The sequence below is a fragment of the Alexandromys fortis genome, unplaced genomic scaffold, assembly GCF_014885135.2.
Source record: "Alexandromys fortis isolate MF-2015 unplaced genomic scaffold, M_Fortis_MF-2015_v1.1 scaffold_75, whole genome shotgun sequence".
Taxonomy (NCBI): domain Eukaryota; kingdom Metazoa; phylum Chordata; class Mammalia; order Rodentia; family Cricetidae; genus Alexandromys; species Alexandromys fortis.
The window spans coordinates 922,709-941,939 of record NW_026067956.1 but is presented as its reverse complement, the minus strand read 5'-3'; the positions used below and the strand labels follow the sequence as shown (position 1 = coordinate 941,939).

Below are 19,231 nucleotides of genomic sequence, written 5' to 3'. Positions count from 1 at the left end.
GCTGGAAGCCTAGCTCTCTCTGTTTGCTTATTCTTGCTCTTGCTACCAAGACCATCCCTTCATTAGCTTCAGAGCCCACTTCTTTGGGGCTCCCCATATACTGAAGGTCGGCTGAGACATTCTGCTTTGTAGACTGAACTACTGGATTCTTAGACCATCTGTTCATAGGCAGCTATTGCTGGATTAGCTGGCCCGCAGCCTGAAAATCATTTCATTCTGTAAGTTCTGTTCTATTGATCCTGACTAATATTATCTTAAATGAGTTACATACCATATTTGAATACAAAAACGAGGTCAAAGTCAGTTCAGAACACGTTTTCCCAAGCCTCGTGGGCTCCCCGGGTAGGGTCCTCTTACAGCAAACACTCCTGCCCTACATGTGCTTGGGTGACAGCAAAGTGATCACTAGAACTGGTGGTGTTCAACAACAGACACCCAAACCCGGAAGCAATGTGTGTACTATACGCTCTATTTTAGACCTTCTATTTATATCGCCATGTAAATTACTATAACAACTACAGATGGTGCTTACATTTTAACACTTGTCAACTATGCTTAGAGAAGTTCAAGATCACCAACATAGTACAAGCTTTTAACCTGTTATGTTAATGTATAAATTATATGCAATAAAATCCACCCCCTTTAAAAGGTACAAGTGGGGAGTATACACCACCACGGTCATGGCACAGAACAAGTCCACAAGACCCAAACAGCCACCCACACCACTTTCCTGTAAACTGCCTGCTCTCACTGACCAAGCCTGTCACACTTCTTCACCTGGCTCTGGAAGCTGATGTTCAACCCCTTGTTGACTGCTAAAGAACTTTTACACACTTTCATAAGTGACTTCCTTCAAACTGAAAGTAGTACAAGAATATAAAAGCCTTCAAGGAAACAGGAGTATCTAAGGAGTGCAAGTCTAACCACACACGGCACAGAAAGTCTCTCCAGATGAGCGTAAAATCACTCTTCTCTCCTTCACATCGACTCCAAATCAAGCAACGGCACGGCAACACTTGAAGCACAAAAACCAATTTAAAAGTTTCTTTACCTGCTCAATCCGATGTCTTGTCTGCAGATAAGGGTCGTATCTAGCACGAATAGCTCGCATGGAAGTTGGCTAAGTAAATAAGGAAAAAATATCATATTATAGTCATAACAAATTAAAAAAATACCGAAGGAGTGAAGGGTTGTATTAAAATTAAACTACTCAAGGGATTTGAACACTAAAGCCATGCCTCATATCCCACCTTCCTTTCTCAGTTTTGGCAAGGTGCAGAACATCAGACTAGTCCCTACCACACTGCTGAGGGTACCTCAACAGCAGGGCATCTTCTTGGTTTTCAGTCACCTTCTGTGGAAATGTAATGACATCCGAAGCATAGGTGCACACACACCGATGGGCATACATACAAGAGAGTCATGTAGCAAAATGCTCTTTGCACAAAGCCTTTATTGTTACACAAGGGTTCTAATGGTTCAGCAAATGGTCTTGAGCCACTATCACACTGGAAACTACTGTGATGAAGCAGTTTCCTAGCATACAAGGACGATGAGCTTCTTTTTGGAACAGCAGCAGGTGGAAACTATTATAGAGACCCACAACTGGTCAGAATACAGAAAGTAAGTGACAGCGGAGTGGCTAACTCCAGCTGATACAACCTCTACACCAAACACTCAGGGAGAGGTGGGCAGAAAACCAGGTCATGTCTTTTAGATGTGACAGTAAATACACTTACAAGATCCCAACAAATGACTGTGTGAACAAGACTCACACAATGACACCACCATCTGACATGCCAACATGGATGAGGATTTCCTAAGGCCCTACCACTAGATAATGAGCTACAGGCAATCGATGGTGCTAAGAAAGGGAGAATCAGTTTTTTTCCAGGGACAAGCGCTCTGATCGATTATCTAATTCCCAAAGTCCTTGTGGTTAGGAAGTTGAGATAGGAATACTATTAAAAGGTTGAGGTCAATCTGAGTTATAAAGAGAAATGTCTAAACACACACACACACTCTATGCCTCAAATTCTTCACCATAAAACTGAGATAATCACAGTATCTTGTTTCCAAATACTGCTGAAAGGGTTGGAGTGGCAAAGCACTTGGGACAGTGGTCGGAAATAATAGTAAGAAATGCTCATGTCACTGCTCCGGTGGCTTGGCACACATATGGTCAAATATCTGGCAAAAAGCTTTCTAATCAGGAAAAAAGCCCACACTTCTAAGAACGTTGGTACTTGTCACGCCTCACTCTGGATCACAGCACTTAGTCAGGATTAAGTTTTTACCTCGTAGCCTGTGTAAGACTGGGTTGAGTACTCAAAATCCGAGTCAGGTCCTCCAGGGCAGTATCTAGATACAACAGAAAGGGAGGGCAGGTGAAATACTCGGTCCAACAGAAAATCCTGCTATCAAAGCGGCTTTGCCATCACCTCAAACAGCAGTCCGCTCTCGCAGCATTGTTTACCAACAAGCAAACAAGACAGTAAGTGAAGGAACATGACGACATTCGTGTCCAGAACACTGCAGGCAAAGATCTTTACATCTTAATGCGGGAGCCCAGTTTGTCCAGTTTGGATGATTCTATGCTTTCCTGGGGCCCATATTCAGGAAAATTTCCCTCCCATTTAATCTTCCTACTCAAGCCATGCATTTGTACCCATGAATTCTTCTCAATGCCTCAACTACAGAAATCTAACAGCTATTTATAAGAATAATTTAAAAACTTTGATATTTTTCTGGTCCAAATTCATTTTGAATTTGATGCTGGAATCCAGGGAGCTTGTTAGTCACAGATGTCCGTTATCCCAAGCTCATAACCTATGGTATTTCAGCACTGCAGCAGTGGTTGCTCCACTTACCAAAGCTGCGAGTCTATGCAGCAACATCTTAATATCATCAGCCTGCACTGGCCAGGGCATTAGAAAATCTACATACTAGTTTAACTGAAACATACACACACCAACTTGTCAAAATCATACTTACACACATATATTCCCTGTAAAATTGATGTGTGGACATCTGTGAGGTTTGCACATCACAGCCACAACAGCAATCTATAAAAGAAAGATTAATTAAAAAGCTATCACTGAAAAATTAACACAGTTCTACAGAGTGGTTACCTTACGAGCGAAGGAAAGGAATGTAACTGAAGCTGCACATTAGGGTCTTCATGATATGAAGATGGGAAAGATCGATGCAACCTGAAGAGAAATCTGGGTATCTCTCTCAAAATACGGATGGCGCTACACCCTAAAGCTGAATTCTTTTATACTGATAATATCTGAATGTTTATATGAATTGTATATGAGTTTTACAGTTGGTTTTATGGTAAATACAGAATAAGGAACTGTTACTATTAATTTATGGTGGGGGAGACTGCATCCGGAGTCTCTGAGCACTACTCCTCTACTGAGCTGTAAACCCAGGCCTGGAAATTAATTTTTAAGGTTTGGATGAGTCTTATTCTCTCTCTAGTTTTTTTTGCTAAAATATTAACAAAGGTCACTATATATATTAAACCTAATCATTATTATTCAAATTCCACGACACTCTAGATTTCAATCTATAGCAGAAAGCAGGGAAGTTAGGGACCAGACTGATCCAGAGTCTAAGTATAAAATCTCAGAGTACCTGACCGAGTCCAGGATGGGTGGGGGAAAGAGCCTGCTTGAGAAAAGGCTGGTAGCAAAGATTTTAAGGCTAGGCCGGGCTGTGGTGGTGCATGCATTTAATCCCAGCACTCGGGATGCAGAGGCAGTTGAATCTCTTTGAGTTCAAGGCCAGCCTGGTCTACAAGAGCTAGTTCCAGGACAGCTACACAGGAAAGCCCTATCTCGAAAAACAAAAAACAAACAAAAACAAAACAAAACAAAAGATATTAAGGCTATTAAGATATTAACACAGGAAGTAGCTGACCAGATAGAGCCACACTAAGGCTAACATGAGCAGGATTTCCTACAGACAAAGAGGAAGCTGTACGTGTAACAGAGAGAATCAGAATGAAGCCCAGGGCTGAAGAAACTAAAGTATTGTTCTCCAAATACAGTTGTTGACAGATCAAGACACCCCGAAACAGATGGAAGTGTGCTTATGTAAGCACACACATGTGTGCAGATTACCAAAAAGGCATGACCCAGCTCTAGTTACACAGAAGCCTTAGTTAAAGCAAACTGAGAAATGTGCTAGGAAATGACCAGCTGACAATCTTCACCATGAAGATAATAAATCAAGGAAAGACAGGACAGGTATGTTCTGAGGAGCCATGGCAACCAGGGTCAGCAGGGATTCTGAACTGAGATGTTATTGAAACAGCAGGCGGTGAGAAGACAGCAACGCACACAAGCTAAACTCCCGGGTTTTCATTTTTGTTTTTTACGTTTTTGTGTGTGTACAAGTACTTGTTAATAACATATGTGCATCAGATTTGAAAGCACACTGTATGTAAAAATTGTGGGGTTCAACTGTCCACAAATATCAGAATCCAGAAGAGCAAGTCACTAAAGTAGCCAACACAGGCACTAGAAATGTCATGTCCTGGTCCAGACAGCATACCAAACACACTGGGTCATATGATGAACATGGACTTCAACTCTGGAACCCCTTTCCAATGAACCCTAATCCTGACCCTGCCCATTTCCCCTGGCCTCTCACATTCAGCGATCTTAGAGCCTCAATCCCAATTTAGCCCATAATGCTTTACAGAGATCAGGACAAGAGTTCCCAACACAGCCTTTTGTTTCTGAACTGCTATGCAGGCCGGACCTGGACTAACTTTCTAGAAACTTGTCCTGCTCACATCAGGACCCTATACAGGCACCTGAAATGGTTTCTTGTTATCTGGTTTCTTTGCCAGATGTACGTGACTGTTTACAAGCTAATCCTAAACAAGGTCCCTAGTTGTCTCAGATGAACTCAGTATGAGTTCAAAGGTCAGTGTGGTCTCTACAGTGAGACTGTCTCAAAAAGAAAATCATCAGTCAAGTGAACTCTGAGTTTCCGCCCATCTGTGGCACTCCCTGCCTGCAGCCTTCACGCCCCTCCCACCTCTGTGATCTCTTTCCTATTCCTTTCTTGTTCCCAACACTCTGAGCCCGACCCCACCCCCATAATCCAAGCATACTCACAGGTCAGGAAAGCACCATGCTTTCTGCTGGGGCTCCCTTTTGCTGTGGGGACCCGTATCTCTGGACACCCACAGCACTCCCTATTGGAGATTTACTCCATAATCATCACATATAAAACTACCCTGCTGGGGCTGGAGAGATGGCTCAGCGGTTCAGAGCATTGGCTGCCCTTCCAGAGGAGCTGGGTTCAAGTCCCAGCACACACATGGCAGCTCATGGCTGACTGTAACCCCAGCTCCAAGGGATCTGACACCCTCACACATACATGCAGGCAAAACATCAATACACATACAATAAAAATAAATTAAAAAGCGAAACAAAAGAAAAGAAAACCCTACCCTGCACCATGATATGATTTTTAGAAGTACCAACTGGAAGCTATCAGCAATAAGAGGGTCAGCAACAGTTGTTATAGTGTTAAGTGACCGAGCCTCATTCTTTAAAGCACTACAAAAACTGCTTTAAGCATACTGGCTGGCTTCCTTTCCCCTTCAGCATTGCTGCACCCCTCTTCACTCGAGCACACAGAACGACAGATTCAGGAGTCTGAGCTCCCCACCCCACCTCGCCATTGCCACCACCAGTTCTCCAGCTCAGCCACTTACCCCACTGGCAGTCCTGATGGGTTTGGCCCTTAACTTGGGAATCAGGGCCTTTCGATAGTGAGGAGGGACCGCAGCGATGATGTCCACCAGGCGGGGCTGGGACGAAAGGCCATACTTGGAAGCTGTCTTGGTTTTCACTCTGAAACCCAAGCATTTAGAGTTATCAAGATCACAGCACTTCAGGCACAAGTTACTGACAGAATGATGTGTACACATAACATCTGGCCCTGCTCTTCCCTTCACCGGGGACAAGAGCGGCTTAACAACCTATACACTAAGGAAACAAAGGTCAAAATCTGTTAGTAAGCACCCTGCTTTCCTTTAACCCTAAACACTAGGAAGTAAAGCAGGACTGTGGGCCAGGATAATGGCACAGTGAAGGTCTCTTTCCAAACCCTTCCACCCTAAAGAACTACTCTGAGCTAACTACCTTTTCAGCCTCGCTGTTGACATTTGGGACTGTGTGTAGACTTTGCCATGTGTCCCCAGGAAGAAATCACCCCAATCAAGAACAACTTCCTTGGATAAAATATAATATATAAAATCAACAACAAATCAAACCAGAATACAAATTCTAGAATCTACCTTACCTATTAAAAAACAAAACAATTCTGTCTCCTCCTACCTATGACCCTATCTATAACCCCAAGAGTATCTTCTGTTCAAATAATTACTTTAATTCCTAAACCCCTCTTCCATTTGTCTTGCTATACCCAGGTTAGCTTCGGACTCAAAATTCTCCCTCTGCCCCTGAATGCTGAGATTACAGATGCGTGTTGTATCCAGCTTATCCCTTTATCATCTCAACAATTTGACCAGCTTTGCTTTTCTTTGTGCCCACTAACCAAATCCTACCGGTGGCATTGTCTTCTAATTGATCCACCTAGACAAAATCTGTGGGCTGCTCACAATGTTTTCAGCTAACTGAATAGCTAGCATGCACAGGCAACTATCCACATATGTGGTATGTCAGGTGTAAGCCACAGTCCTTTCTTGTGATGTGTTGTGGCTAAGCCCACACACATACACCACAGGCAAGGGCTGCTTCCCAAATACAGGAAGGGACTTTAACATGTGCTGGGGAAATTAGGGAAGACAGACCAGAGAAGTGCTCAGGTCTCAGGCAGTAGACACAGGGATGTCACTCTTAAGACATTGTAGGAAAAGCTTTAGACTAGAACGCTTTCAGAGTCACAAGAAGACAATTATGACTCACTTATTCCTTTAGCAAATGCTTTCTAAGCACAGTGTTCAAAGGAAAAGGTTGGGTACAGCCACCTTAAGAAACGGAGAACTGGTCTACAAAAGTTCATGGATGTGGTGATTACATGACATAGTGGTGGGGAAAACTTTCTCTGTGAACATATATAAAGAGCAAATGCAGTAAAGAAAATAAGGAGCAGAGTTGGTTTCCTCCACCCCCTACACTTTCACCTACTAGACCATCTTGCTGGCCACTTGTGTGGCTAATTTTATGCCAATCTGACATAGGCTGGAGTCATCTGAGAAGAGGGAATCCCAGCTGAGAAAATGCCTCCAATTAGATTGGGCCGTAGGCAATCCTGTAGGATAGTTTTTTTTTCTTTTTTTGAGACAGGTTTCTCTGTAGCTTTGGTGGCGTAGTTTCTTAATTAGTGTTTAAGATGGCTGTACCTAACCTCTTCTACCATGCTTAGAAAGCATTTGCTAAAAAAATAAGTGAGTCGTAATTGTCCGTTTTTTGGTTATGAAAGTATACTATTCTATAGTTTTTCCTCCAGCTCATTAAGGGTGATGCTGCCTCTGGGCTGATTATCCGGTTCAATAACAAAGCAGGCTGAACACACCATGGGGAGCAAGCCAGTAAGCAGCACCTTCTTTGGCCACTGCATCAGTTCCTGCCTCCAGGTTCCTGCTTTGAGTTCCTGTCCTGACTTCTCTCAGTGATGGAGCTTGACCTGAGAGCTGAAAAAAAATGAAAACCCTTTCCTCCAAAGGTTGCTTTTGGTCATGGTATTTCATCATAGCAACAGTAACCCAAACTAAGAAATTAGTAGCAGGAAGTGGGGTATTGCTGTGACAGACCTGATCATGTTGTTTTGGTAGGATTGTGGAAGGACTTGGAATTTTGGCCTTGAAAAGCCACTGAGAAGTTAAGAGCTCAGTGGACTGTTTTGTAGGAGCGTAGAAGATAAGCACACCGAGAGCAATGCAGAATATGGAGGCCTGGCTTGCGAAGTTTCAGAGGGAAGTCAAGACTCTACCTGGCCATTTGTGTGACAAATATGTGGTGTCCAGTGGAAAACTCAGCTACGAATAACAAGAGACCAGAATCTCTAAATTAAACCTTTGTTTTGTTGGAGCAATGGATGCTGGTTGGCTGGGGCTGAAGAACCAGCTGTGATTAAGAAGAGACCAGCATCACTGAGGTAAAGTCTACTGGGAAGTGTTTCCCCAGAGTTAGCACATGCAAACTGTGTTCAAAGGTGGCCAAGGTCAGGGCTGGAGATATGGCTCAGTGGTTAAGAGCATTGCCTGCTCTTCCAAAGGTCCTGAGTTCAATTCCCGGCAACCACATGGTGGCTCACAACCATCTGTAAAGAGGTCTGGTGCCCTCTTCCGGCCTGCAGACATGCACACAGACAGAATATTGTATACATAATAAATAAATAAATATTAAAAAAAAAAAAAGGTGGCCAAGGTTGTACTTTGTGCTGGCAGTCAAGGTCATGTGTATCCCAAGTGTTACAGGTTTTGAAGCCATGAAAGAATCGTGGAAAGCAATTGAGGCTTGGTACTATGAGAGGTCACTGGTGAAGGTATACCCAGCATAGTAGTGGAAACCCCAGGATTGAAGGGGCCATGAAAAAGCTGAGGCTTGGCACCACGAAGAAAGCCCAGGAAAGGCTACTGGTTAAAGTGCAGCCGAGTTGTAGAAGACCTCAACATTTTGAAGATCCCAGTACCATGAGGTGATCACCAAGAACAGCAGAAGCCGTGGAGTGGAGCCAGCCAGACCCTAGAAGGCGAGCTGTGTGTGCTGCAGAGGGCGGAGCTAGAGAAGGGGACCAAGTACCCCAGAGGAGCCCAGAAGGTCATGAGTGAATCCCAGACATTGGACATTGAATTATTTACATTATTCAGATTGGGACTGTGCCTTGGTTCTTCCCTCTTGAAATAAAAAAGTATTTAACTTAATTTTGATTTCTACAGGAGCCCATAGTTGAAAGACTTGAACTTTTAAAAGGGATTTTAGATTTTTAAGGAGAATGAACTTTTAATCTGCTTGAATTATAAAGATGGTGGAACTTTAAAGTCATTTATGTTTTATAGTGTGATATTAGTATTAATGTGCCATCTGAGGGAAAAATGAGAAAGAAAAGGTTCTAACTAAAAAGTGCAGGCAATCTCCGTTTACAGAAAAGTGTTGTGCTTGTGTCAAGCTGACAAGCAAGATGTGACTGTATCGCCGCAAAAGGTACCGAACCACGTGGCTAACATGGGCAAGAATAATGGGCTAATATAGGTTATAAGAGTTAACAAGAAGCTTGAGCTAATGGGCCAATCAGTTTATAATTAATGTAGACCTCTGTGTGATTTCTTTGGGGCTAAACGGCTGTGGGACCTGGTGGGACAGAAAATGTCAGTCAACAGAATGGTGCCCACATGGACAGCTGCATCCACATAAAGCCTGAGAGAGCCCGGGAAGTAAATCTAGACAGAAAAGAATAGAGTTAAGCATGGCTTATTGATAGCAGCATTTTCCTGGGTGGGCTCTGCTTGCTTGAGGCAAGCGCTCTCATTTAAGAGAGGCTTCTTGACTCAGTTTTAGCTGCAAAACCTTGCAGCTCTTTTAAGAGGTCCTGCCACAAAACACTTGAATGGTGTTGATGACTAACTGCAAATTTTTTGGTGGTGGCAGGGACCTTGAAACACTGTAAAGTTGTGGTAGTAAACAATAGCTACGGCTGGTACCTCTACCATGAGGTTGAAATCTCATAAAGCTAAGGAATAGGCTGGATCCAGCCATCAAAGCCATGGCTTTAATCCTAGCCATATCATTTAGCAAATTAAAGACTCATGTAGTGAAAAAAAGAGAGATGCTGTAAAGATAGTTTCAGAAGAAAAAGCCTCTAAACAGTTTAGTGTGTTTAAAAACAAATATAGGCTTGGGAGAGAAAAGAAAAAAGGTTAAAGTCCTTAAAATAAAAAAGAAAGAGTAGTTGGGTGTGGTGGCACACACCTTTAATCCCAACACTTGGGAGACAGAGGCAGGTGGGTCTCTGTGAGTTCAAGGACAAAGATACACAGTGAAAACCTGTCTCAAAAAGCCAAAAATTAAAAATAAAAGAAATAAAGTTTAAAATCAAGCCACATAAAGATGGAAAACACACAGAGAATCTGGATACTGTATGTTATTATGTTCTCTTTGAATTGTTTGAATGCTGAGGAAGGAGAACAGCTGCTAAAAGATATTTGCTTATAAATGCTGCTGAATTAATCCAAGATAGGTATTTTGTAAATGCCTTGACTTCAAAATTGAAGTTAAAAACGATATGTTACTTTGGAGAAGAGGTTTTGCTTTTGTTTCTACAGGAAATGAGAGGCTGTAGATTTATTTCGGGTTAAGAAAAATAAGGTTTTATCAAGAACGACCCCCTGAGAAATCTCCAAAAGGAGTGGATGGCCCAGATGCCTGAGTTCAACACCCAAGACTGCTGGCTGAGATGATCAAGCCTCACAGTCAGGACTTGATCATAATTCTAAATTTTCTTTAGGCCGCCATAAGATTATCAGCACCCCCAACCAGGAGGAGGTAGCCTGAAAAACTAAGCCCACATTCCCCAAAAATGGACTATGGATATTTTCCTTTGTTTAGAATGTTGGTTACAAGTTGTTATGGATAATGGTACAGAGAAAAGCTAAACAAAGAATATTAGATTCAGAGTTCTTGTTCTTTTTTAAAAAAATGGGGGGGGGTTCTGTGGGACAATGGTTTTACCTTGTAAACATTTGTTTCTTGTACTTGTTTAATAAAATGCTGATTGGCCTGTAGCCAGGAGGAAGTATAGGCAGGGCGACCATGCAGGAAGTAGAGGTGGGACAATGAGAACAGAAGAATTCTGGGAAAAAGGATTCTGCAGTCGCAGCTGTGATCCAGACACAGAGCAAGCAAGATGTGACTGTCTCGCTGAAAAAGGTACTGAGCCACATGGCTAACATGGACAAGAATAATGGGCTAATATAAGTTTTAAGAGTTAATAAGAAGCTTGAGCTAATGGGCCAATTAGTTTATAATTAGAGAGAGAGAGAGAAATGTTCTATAAGTTTGAGCTATAGGCAAGCCTGTCAGGCATTTACTGATGGGGGAGGGTCCAGCCTATTGCGGGTAGTACCACCCCTGGGCTGATGGCCTGGGTTCTATAAAAAAGGCGGAGCAAGTCATGGGGAGCAAACCAGTAAGCAGCACTCCACTATGGCCTCTACATCAGTTCCTGCCTCCAGGTTCCTGCCCTGTTTGAGTTTCTGCCTGCCCTGATTTCTCTCAGTGACAGATGGTACCTAGAAGTGTAAGCCAAATAAACCCTTTCCTCCCCAAGCTGCTTTGGTAATGGTGTTTCATCACAGCAATAATAACTCAAACTAAGACACCCCTCATCAAGTTCCTGAGAGGATTAACCCAGCCATTACCTGCACTGCCCTTGTACCAGTGCCTGAGATACTGGGAGTACCCCATAAAGATGGAGGCAATTAGATTAGGAGGCTCGGACACAGCTTACTCATTGTCAAGGACATGATAGGACAAGGCAGAAATCTCCGATTCTTAATGACTACACAGAAAACAGGTAGCACAGGATCAGTTAACACAACTCTCCCACTCGGCATAGTGGGGCATGCTGGTAATTCCAGTACTTGGAAGGAAAAGGCAAGAGGAATGGCTTGAGTGTGAGGAGATCTTGGGCTTCAAAGTGAGGCCATGTATCAGACAGTTAGACAGACAGCCTGTTACTTAAGAACAAAACTGCAAGATTGCCCTCTTATAGCTGCACTTACTTATTGAGATCGATGTCTCTCCCGTGTTCGTGGGCATCAATCAGCTGCTTGATAACATCTCCTATAGTCATCAGCATCAGCTCAGCAGGGCTGAGATCTCCTGTAAAGATTTTAACAGCAGCAAAAGTCTCATCAACATTTTTTACGTTTATTTATCTATTCGTATATATGTACATAACACATGCGTACACATGGGCATGCGCATGCAATAAAGTATGGAGGACAGGAGTTGGTTCTTTCCTTCCACTGCATGGGTTCTTGGCTTATCAGGCTTGGTGGAAAGTGGCCTTACCACAGAGCCATCTTGCCAGCCCACAGTAAAGGTTTAACAATCTTACTTAGTAACTTTCCTTCCAAAATCATCTCAAGAACAGCTCAGGGGCATCTAATTCTAAAATAATTTCAAACATGTCAAACACATAGCTCAAGAGGAGGAGACACTAAATCTGTATTGTTCACAATCTGAACATCTTTTGTATTTTCAATTAATGCGCCTCTCAAAAACAAACAAACCAAAAACAAAACAAAACAACAATAACAACAAAAAACCAAACCAACCTTATCTGTATGTGGGAAAAGCTCCCGTTAGAAGTCCAGGACTGAGAGGATATCGCAGAGATACAGGAAAGAGGAAAGACAACTGCAGGAACAATCATGTACGGAAAGAACCTACGAGTGCAGGAAGGGGCCAGAGTAACTGAGTGTCTAGCCCTTCACTGCAGAGTGGCAATGATGAACACCATAAGCCCACAGAGAACACTGGGATGCACTAACTCAATCTCAGACTGAGTGAGGGAAACAGAGCAGGAACTTGCCTGTCCCAGAATGCACTAACTCAACCTGAAGAGACTCAGGAGAAACGACAGGACCACCTGCCCATTCCACAAAGATGTACTGAAGGGCCTTTGGCTGTCTTCTCATTATACAGTTCAGGCTGACTTGAATTTGCTATTGGTTCAAGCAGGCCTTGAACCTGTGATTTTTCTGCTTCAGTGCTGAAATTATACTGCATAGACTACCTTGTCTGGCCTATCGAAGGATCTAGCCACATTTCTAAGACACCATCTGTAGACTTTCATGGTCCTGTCTCGGCAGCCCCCCATCCACAGAAACAGGAGATGCTGCTGCATGTCCTATCATCTTACAGCCAGACTGTCACAAATGGCTCAGCCAAACCAGGATAATCTCAGCTCTTTTTCCTAAGGGTCAGTGGAGCCTATCTTTTACCAGCTGATAAGAATGGTGTGATGTCTTAGCTTGGGTGATGGCAACGACCACGCCTTCTGCCTGCTGGTGTAAAATAAAGAAGTGATCATAGAAGTGTGGCTAAGGAGGCCATGGAATGTACTGAGACCTTTCATCCAGTCCCATCTGAAACTCACTATCACACTGGAAACCTGGTATTGCTATCCCATTTTATAGATGTTAAAAAAATAGATCAAGCAGGGTTAAGTCCCAGGTCCCTGTCTTCTCACCATAGTGTGCACTGTGTACCACACTGACTTAATGAGGCAAAGCTACAGACAAAACAACAAGAGAAAAGTCCACGTGCAGTCAAAGAGTAAATGCTTCCCCAGCACTTCTCAATTCTACAAAGGTGGCCCAGAGGCCATGTACCAGAGGTGGACTTGGGGTGTGGGGTGAACACAGATGACATAGCATCCTGTCAGCTTGCACAGCCATATTCTCATACCCCCATCTGACTTCACTGAAAGGGCAGGAAGCTGTGTAGTGCGAAGTTTTACTCTTTTGGCTTTCTATGGGGGCCTTTCACTCAGCTCCCAAATAAATCACACACGGAGGCTTATTCTTAGTTATGACTGGCTGGCCTTAGCTTGGCTTGTTTCTTGTCAGCTTTTCTTAATTAAATTATCCCATCTACCATCTGGGATTTCCTTTTCTGTCTTCTATCTTCCTTCCCTTCACTCTTACTCAGTGGCCCCTGAAGCCCTCCTCCCCTTGTTCTCTCTTCTCCTCCTCATTTCTCCTATTTATACTGTCTGCCAGCCCCGCCTATCTGTGCTCCTGCCTCATTATTGGCCGTTCAGCTCTTTACCAGGACCTTCGGGTGTTTTAGAGAGGCAAAGAATCACAGTTTCACAGAGTTAAACAAATGCAGCATAAACAAAAGCAACACACCTTAAAATAATATTCCCCAACAAGGCTGGGCTGGTAACACAAAGATGTGTAAAACTCCAGGGAAACAAAGAGGATGGAACAGCGCCAGACATTACAACTACCTGTTCTGGTGAAAGGAGATCTATCCAACTTGAACACAGGCTGCCTGAACAGGGTTCAATAAACACACAGAACACTGGCCACTATGCAAAGGCATAAAAGGTGTTAACAATGCTCTAACTTAAGAAATGAAAGTAGTTTTTAAAGAAATAGAGGTTATCAATATAAACAAAAGGGGGAAAAAGATACAATCAATTTGGATTCTAAACAAAAGGCTTTTGAACAGTACATTAAAAATCCACATATGTGAAGACCTGAGTTCGAATCCCAGCACTCATGTTAAAAGCTAGGCATAGCGACATTAATACCTATAAACCCAGAATGTGTGAAAGAGAGAACCAGAAAGGACTATGGCAGGATTGCTGGCTCTTGCTGGTTGCCAGCCTAACTCGAAGTTTAGTGACAGATCGTGTCTCAAGGGGTAGGGTGGAGTGTGACAGAACAGAACATTAGAACTCCTCCTCTGACCTGCGCTCCCACATACATAAGTGCAACACCACACATCTCTACCCATACAAAACAACAACAACAAAATAAAACCTACCAGACGCAAAGAAAACCTTTAAGCTGACAGGCAGCAGTCCTGACCCAACAGACAAATCTCAGAAGACAGATGCAAGAGTTGACAAAAATAAATGTACGCGAAAGCAAAAATGGTAGAGGGAATGACAGCAAGTAAACAAATTTAAGAGGTGACTTCAAAATAAGAACTAAAATTAGAAAACAACTTTCCTCAAGACCCTGCAATACCACTTTTAGGTATATATCCAAAGGATGCTCAAGCATACCACAAAGACATGTGCTCAACTATGTTCACAGCAGCATTGTTTGTCATAGCCAGAACCTGGAAACAACCTAAATGCCCCTCAATCGAAAAATGGATAAGGAAAACGTGGTACATTTACACAATGGAGCACTACACAGCAGAAAAAAACAATGACATCTTGACATTTGCGGGCAAATGGATGGATCTAGAAAACATCATATTGAGTGAGGTAACCCAGACCCAGAAAGACAATTATCATATGTACTCACTCATAGGTGGTTTTTAAACATAAAGCAAAGAAAAACCAACCCACAAATCACAATCCCAGAGAACCTAGACAACAATGAGGACCCTAAGAGAGACATACATGGATCTAATCTACATGGGAAATAGAAAAAGACAAGATCTTCTGAGTAAACTGGGAGCAGGGGACCTTGGGAGAGGGCAGAAGGGGAGGGGAGAAAAGGGAAGGGGAGCGGAGAAAAATATATAGCTCAATAAAAAACAATTTTAAACAAAACCACAAGAACAAAATAAAAACTAAGGTGTTGGTGACTGTTAAAGCCATAAGAGTAAAGCTGTGTGGCCTGATCACCTCAGAAGGAACAAGTTATAACGCAGCAAGATCAAATCAATCTAGTGCATGTTGTGTTTGGTGCGACAAGAATACAGGCCATGCTGTTTGGAAGGGAAATTCCAGTTAATGCCAAGAAGCAGTGACCAACAACACACTTAGTTTTCATTTGATGCCGGGGGGTCAAGGGCTCACCATGACCAGTCGGCTCCACACACTAAGTATAAATTTAGACGACACAACTTCAAAATGGCTGGGTAAAGGTTCAGTTCCCAGCTATTGTTCTGACAGCAGACAAGCATTATCAGAACAACGGCTCAAGATGGTCTGCAGAGCTAGGAGTGGAATCTATTACAAATACTTAAAAAAAATGTTTTTTTTTTCGTTTCTTTTCTTTTTTTTTTTTTTAATGACCTCATTCTGTTGAAAAACCTGCACAACATTGCTCCAGGCCACTCCGGGGGTAAAACAAAAGGGAGCAAGTCCACGTAAAGCTGTTGCGCAAACTGCGTGGATAATTCCTACTTTAAGGAAGGGCCGACGCCTTTCCTACTTTAAGATTTAAAAACCAAACCAAACCAAACAACCAAATAAACACGTCCAATCAGTCGCCACAAATGAAACTGCGACGCCTCAAATCCACTCCCCACCTTAACGCCTCTGAGACCTATCTTGGAATAACGGTACCATCCACCCAGCTACACAAAAGACACCAAGCAGCCCCTTCCAAAGAGGCTGGCTGTTGGACACAAAGCACACAGATAAAGTTAGGCCAGCCGACCCCAGGGCGCGGGGGTCCTCAGGGAGGAGAAGTCCTTGGACGTGTGGGGTTCATCCAGGTCTTGTGGGTCATCCATTGCTGCCTCCCTTTCCCCCTCGTCCCGCTTTGTCTTTTTTGCACCTTTCCTCTTCTGCTTCATCAGTACGCGATGTAGGGGGACGGCGCCACGTTACCGTAGCTCGGATTGCGGAGGAGCCGAGCAGCCGTAAAGCAACCCGGGACTGTCGTGAAAGCACAGCGATTGTACCAGAAAGCTCTTCCCAGAAGGCGGCGCGCGGAGCCCCGCCCTGTCTGGGTGGCGGCTCGCTGCTCACTCTGACTGGGAGGGGCGGTGCGTTGCGTTCTTTCTGTGGGAGGATGGAGAATTGTTTTTGGAACAGCCAGCTAGCCCTGGCTGGTATCGACCGGACAGTTTATTTAAAGCAGCTACTCTGAGAAGTTGGGACGAGTGTGAGGTGTAACCTGAGTTCTTAAAGCAAAAGCCTGGGCTCTGACAGTTTCCTCAAGTGATGCTGCGACACGTGTCAGCAGCAGAGCCAACCATGTTGGGAAGACGAACAGATAAAGGAGACCAATGACCCCCCCCCACACACACACACTTCACCCTCCTCCCCACATCCACACCCAAGCCTGTCTTTTAGGGGTGTTGATGTAAGCGTTAGTTTTTAAAGGTTATGGGAGAAATGAAGACAGGAACCACGAGGTATGCTTTGTTTAAACAATCCTGGAGAAGGTGTGCTCTGGTTGATCAGTGTCTCAGTTCTGCTTTGCAAGGTGGTCAAAGTCTTTGTTGCTGATATCCCTCCAGGAGATCCAAGATAATCACTTACTGCCCCAGGGCACTGCTAAGGGCCCTAGGACGGTCACGAGTCTGCCCTTTGAGGCTCTGTTTTCTCTGGAGTCAAGGTGACTGCAGGTTTAGGACTACGATTTGTTTTTGAGCCTTCAGCCAGAGTAAAGGAGACAAAGAGACACAGAACGAAGACAGAAAACAGGCGGTTGGTTATCCTGCGCTCAGTTACTTGTGGGCTCAAGTGGGGATTCAATGCTTGTTTTCTTGTCTCTGTTTTTTCCTCCTAAGGAGCATGGGGAGTGCCTGTTTGAAGAATGCAGATGTGAGTGGTCCTTGCAAGGAGGTTTAGGAACTCAGGCGCAGCACACAAAGACTGGATAGAAATCCCACACACCATGAGATTCAACCTTCACTGTGGTGAAAGCTACGCTCTGGTTTTCCTGAAAGACACTAGGCAAGAAGCAATTATCAGCTTGATCTTGCAGGATCTGCAGTCTATAGCTTCCCTGAGTCTCAGATAGATGACACGACACATCTTTCTTGATAACTGTTCCGGAAACACTGGGTGAGACACCATGGTCAAAATTATACAACATCTGGAGGTAGGACTTAGAATTTAACTTTTTCTTGAAACTCTTTCATGGTCTCCTCTGTCCATGGACCAGATATTAAGAATCCTTCACATTAATAAAAGCTTGGATGTGATGTTTCCAATTCCTTACTTCCCACTAGAGTTGAGGTAGCTCTGTTTTTGGTGCTACCATGACACTGAAACTGTTCTGGTCAAGATTGAATTGTTTTTTTCAGTGTACCAAATTATCTTAATAGCACCTTCCTGTCAATAAAAAATAAATTAGCTTCCCTGAAAATATTTTAGGACAAGGATCCCCACTCTAGAGTTTTCTATTATTTCTTTTCAGTCTCTTGTAGATACCTGTCTCATGTCAAGATACTGGTCTTCTTCAGAAGTCACTTGACCCTGACTTTTTCTAATGATTCCCCAGAGTTCCATGGTTTTAATTATCATCTCTCTGCTCTCAGATTTATAGTCCAACCCCCAGCCTCTTCTCTATCTGTCATTTTGTTAGAGTTTGATGTCAATATGTATTTCAAAACATTAACATGTATTAAACAGGAACCTGCTCTGGCTTTGTGCTGGCTGATCTTATGTCAACTTGACACACAAACTAAAGTTATCTGAAAGGAGGGAATGCCAATTGAGAAAATGCCTCCATAAGATCTGGCTGTAGCTTATTTTCTTAATTCGTGACTGATGGGAAAGGCCGAGCCCATTGTGGGTGGTGCCATCTCTGGGCTGGTGGTCTTGGGTTCTAAGAAAGGGGTTGAATAACCCATGAGAAGCAAGCCAGTAAGCAGTACTCTCCATGGCTTCTGCAACTCTTGCCTCCAGGTCTTTGCCCTGTTTGAGTTCCTGTTCTGTCTTCCTTTGGAGATGAACTATGATGTGAAAATATAAAGCAACCCTTTCCTCCCCAGCTTGCTTTTGGTCATGATGTTTCATCTCAGGAATAGAAAGTCTAACCAAGATAGACTCCAGTGTCATCAAAGTGTGGGAACCAAAGAAAGCAAGAAATTATTGTGCCTCAAGCCAGGCACAGGCTTAGGGTAGAAAGCCGTGAAAATGGTAAGGCTTGTTCAGGTTCTGAAAACGTTTTTGATGGCTTCAATAGGCCATCCACAGAACCTGAACAATGAAGTTGCTCTGGTTAGGGTATTAGCACAGCAACAGAACCCAACTAGGATAGTTCATAATCAATAAAGAGGTAAGGGTTGAGAAAATGTGTCATAAGGAAGGACCGATAAATGGGGTAGTAGTAGCTGTCAAGGAACCTGAGATTAAGGGGGGTTGCAAAATGGCAGTGCAGAGTGGTGATGGGGCACTGGAGTGCGGAACGGCCATGGGAGTAGGGTGTGATGACACTGTGTGCAAATTCTTTCATTGGCATTGATACTTTCCTTGAGTTCAGTGGGAATTCAGCCTGGCAGGGTGACCAAACCTCTAACCAGCCTAGCATTCAGATGTCCAGTGTCAGGTGCTAAGAACTGTCATAAAACCAATAAAACCAAATCGAAGACCCGGATATTAGTCCACACACATTCGGACACCTGATTTTTGACAAAGAAGCAAAAAAAAAAAAATCAAATGGGAAAAAAGAAAGCATATTTAATTAATGGTGCTGGCATAACTGGATATCAACATGTAAAAGAATGAAAATAGACACATATCTATTACCATGCTCAAAACTCAAGTCCAAAAGGATCAAAAACCTCAACTTGAAGCCAGC

At 43.4% G+C, this 19,231-nt stretch overlaps 1 protein-coding gene across 2 annotated transcripts in view; it reads right to left on the bottom strand.

Moving 5' to 3' along the window:
• Elp3 (elongator acetyltransferase complex subunit 3) overlaps nucleotides 1-16,371 on the bottom strand; it is a 64,123-nt gene extending 47,752 nt beyond the window's left edge. Inside the window, exons 1-6 of one of the 2 annotated variants that reach the window (XM_050152190.1) lie at nucleotides 16,253-16,371; nucleotides 11,774-11,873; nucleotides 5,741-5,879; nucleotides 2,995-3,065; nucleotides 2,298-2,361; nucleotides 1,052-1,120 (exon numbers count right to left, since the gene is read on the bottom strand). In XM_050152190.1, coding sequence (XP_050008147.1) covers nucleotides 1,052-1,120; nucleotides 2,298-2,361; nucleotides 2,995-3,065; nucleotides 5,741-5,879; nucleotides 11,774-11,873; nucleotides 16,253-16,271 — 462 coding nt within the window. In that variant the 5' untranslated portion in view covers nucleotides 16,272-16,371. Of the gene's footprint in view, nucleotides 1-1,051; nucleotides 1,121-2,297; nucleotides 2,362-2,994; nucleotides 3,066-5,740; nucleotides 5,880-11,773; nucleotides 11,874-16,132 lie in introns of both variants that reach the window. The other variant, XM_050152189.1, reaches the window with a different exon arrangement.
• Between the last annotated feature and the right edge of the window lie 2,860 nt (nucleotides 16,372-19,231).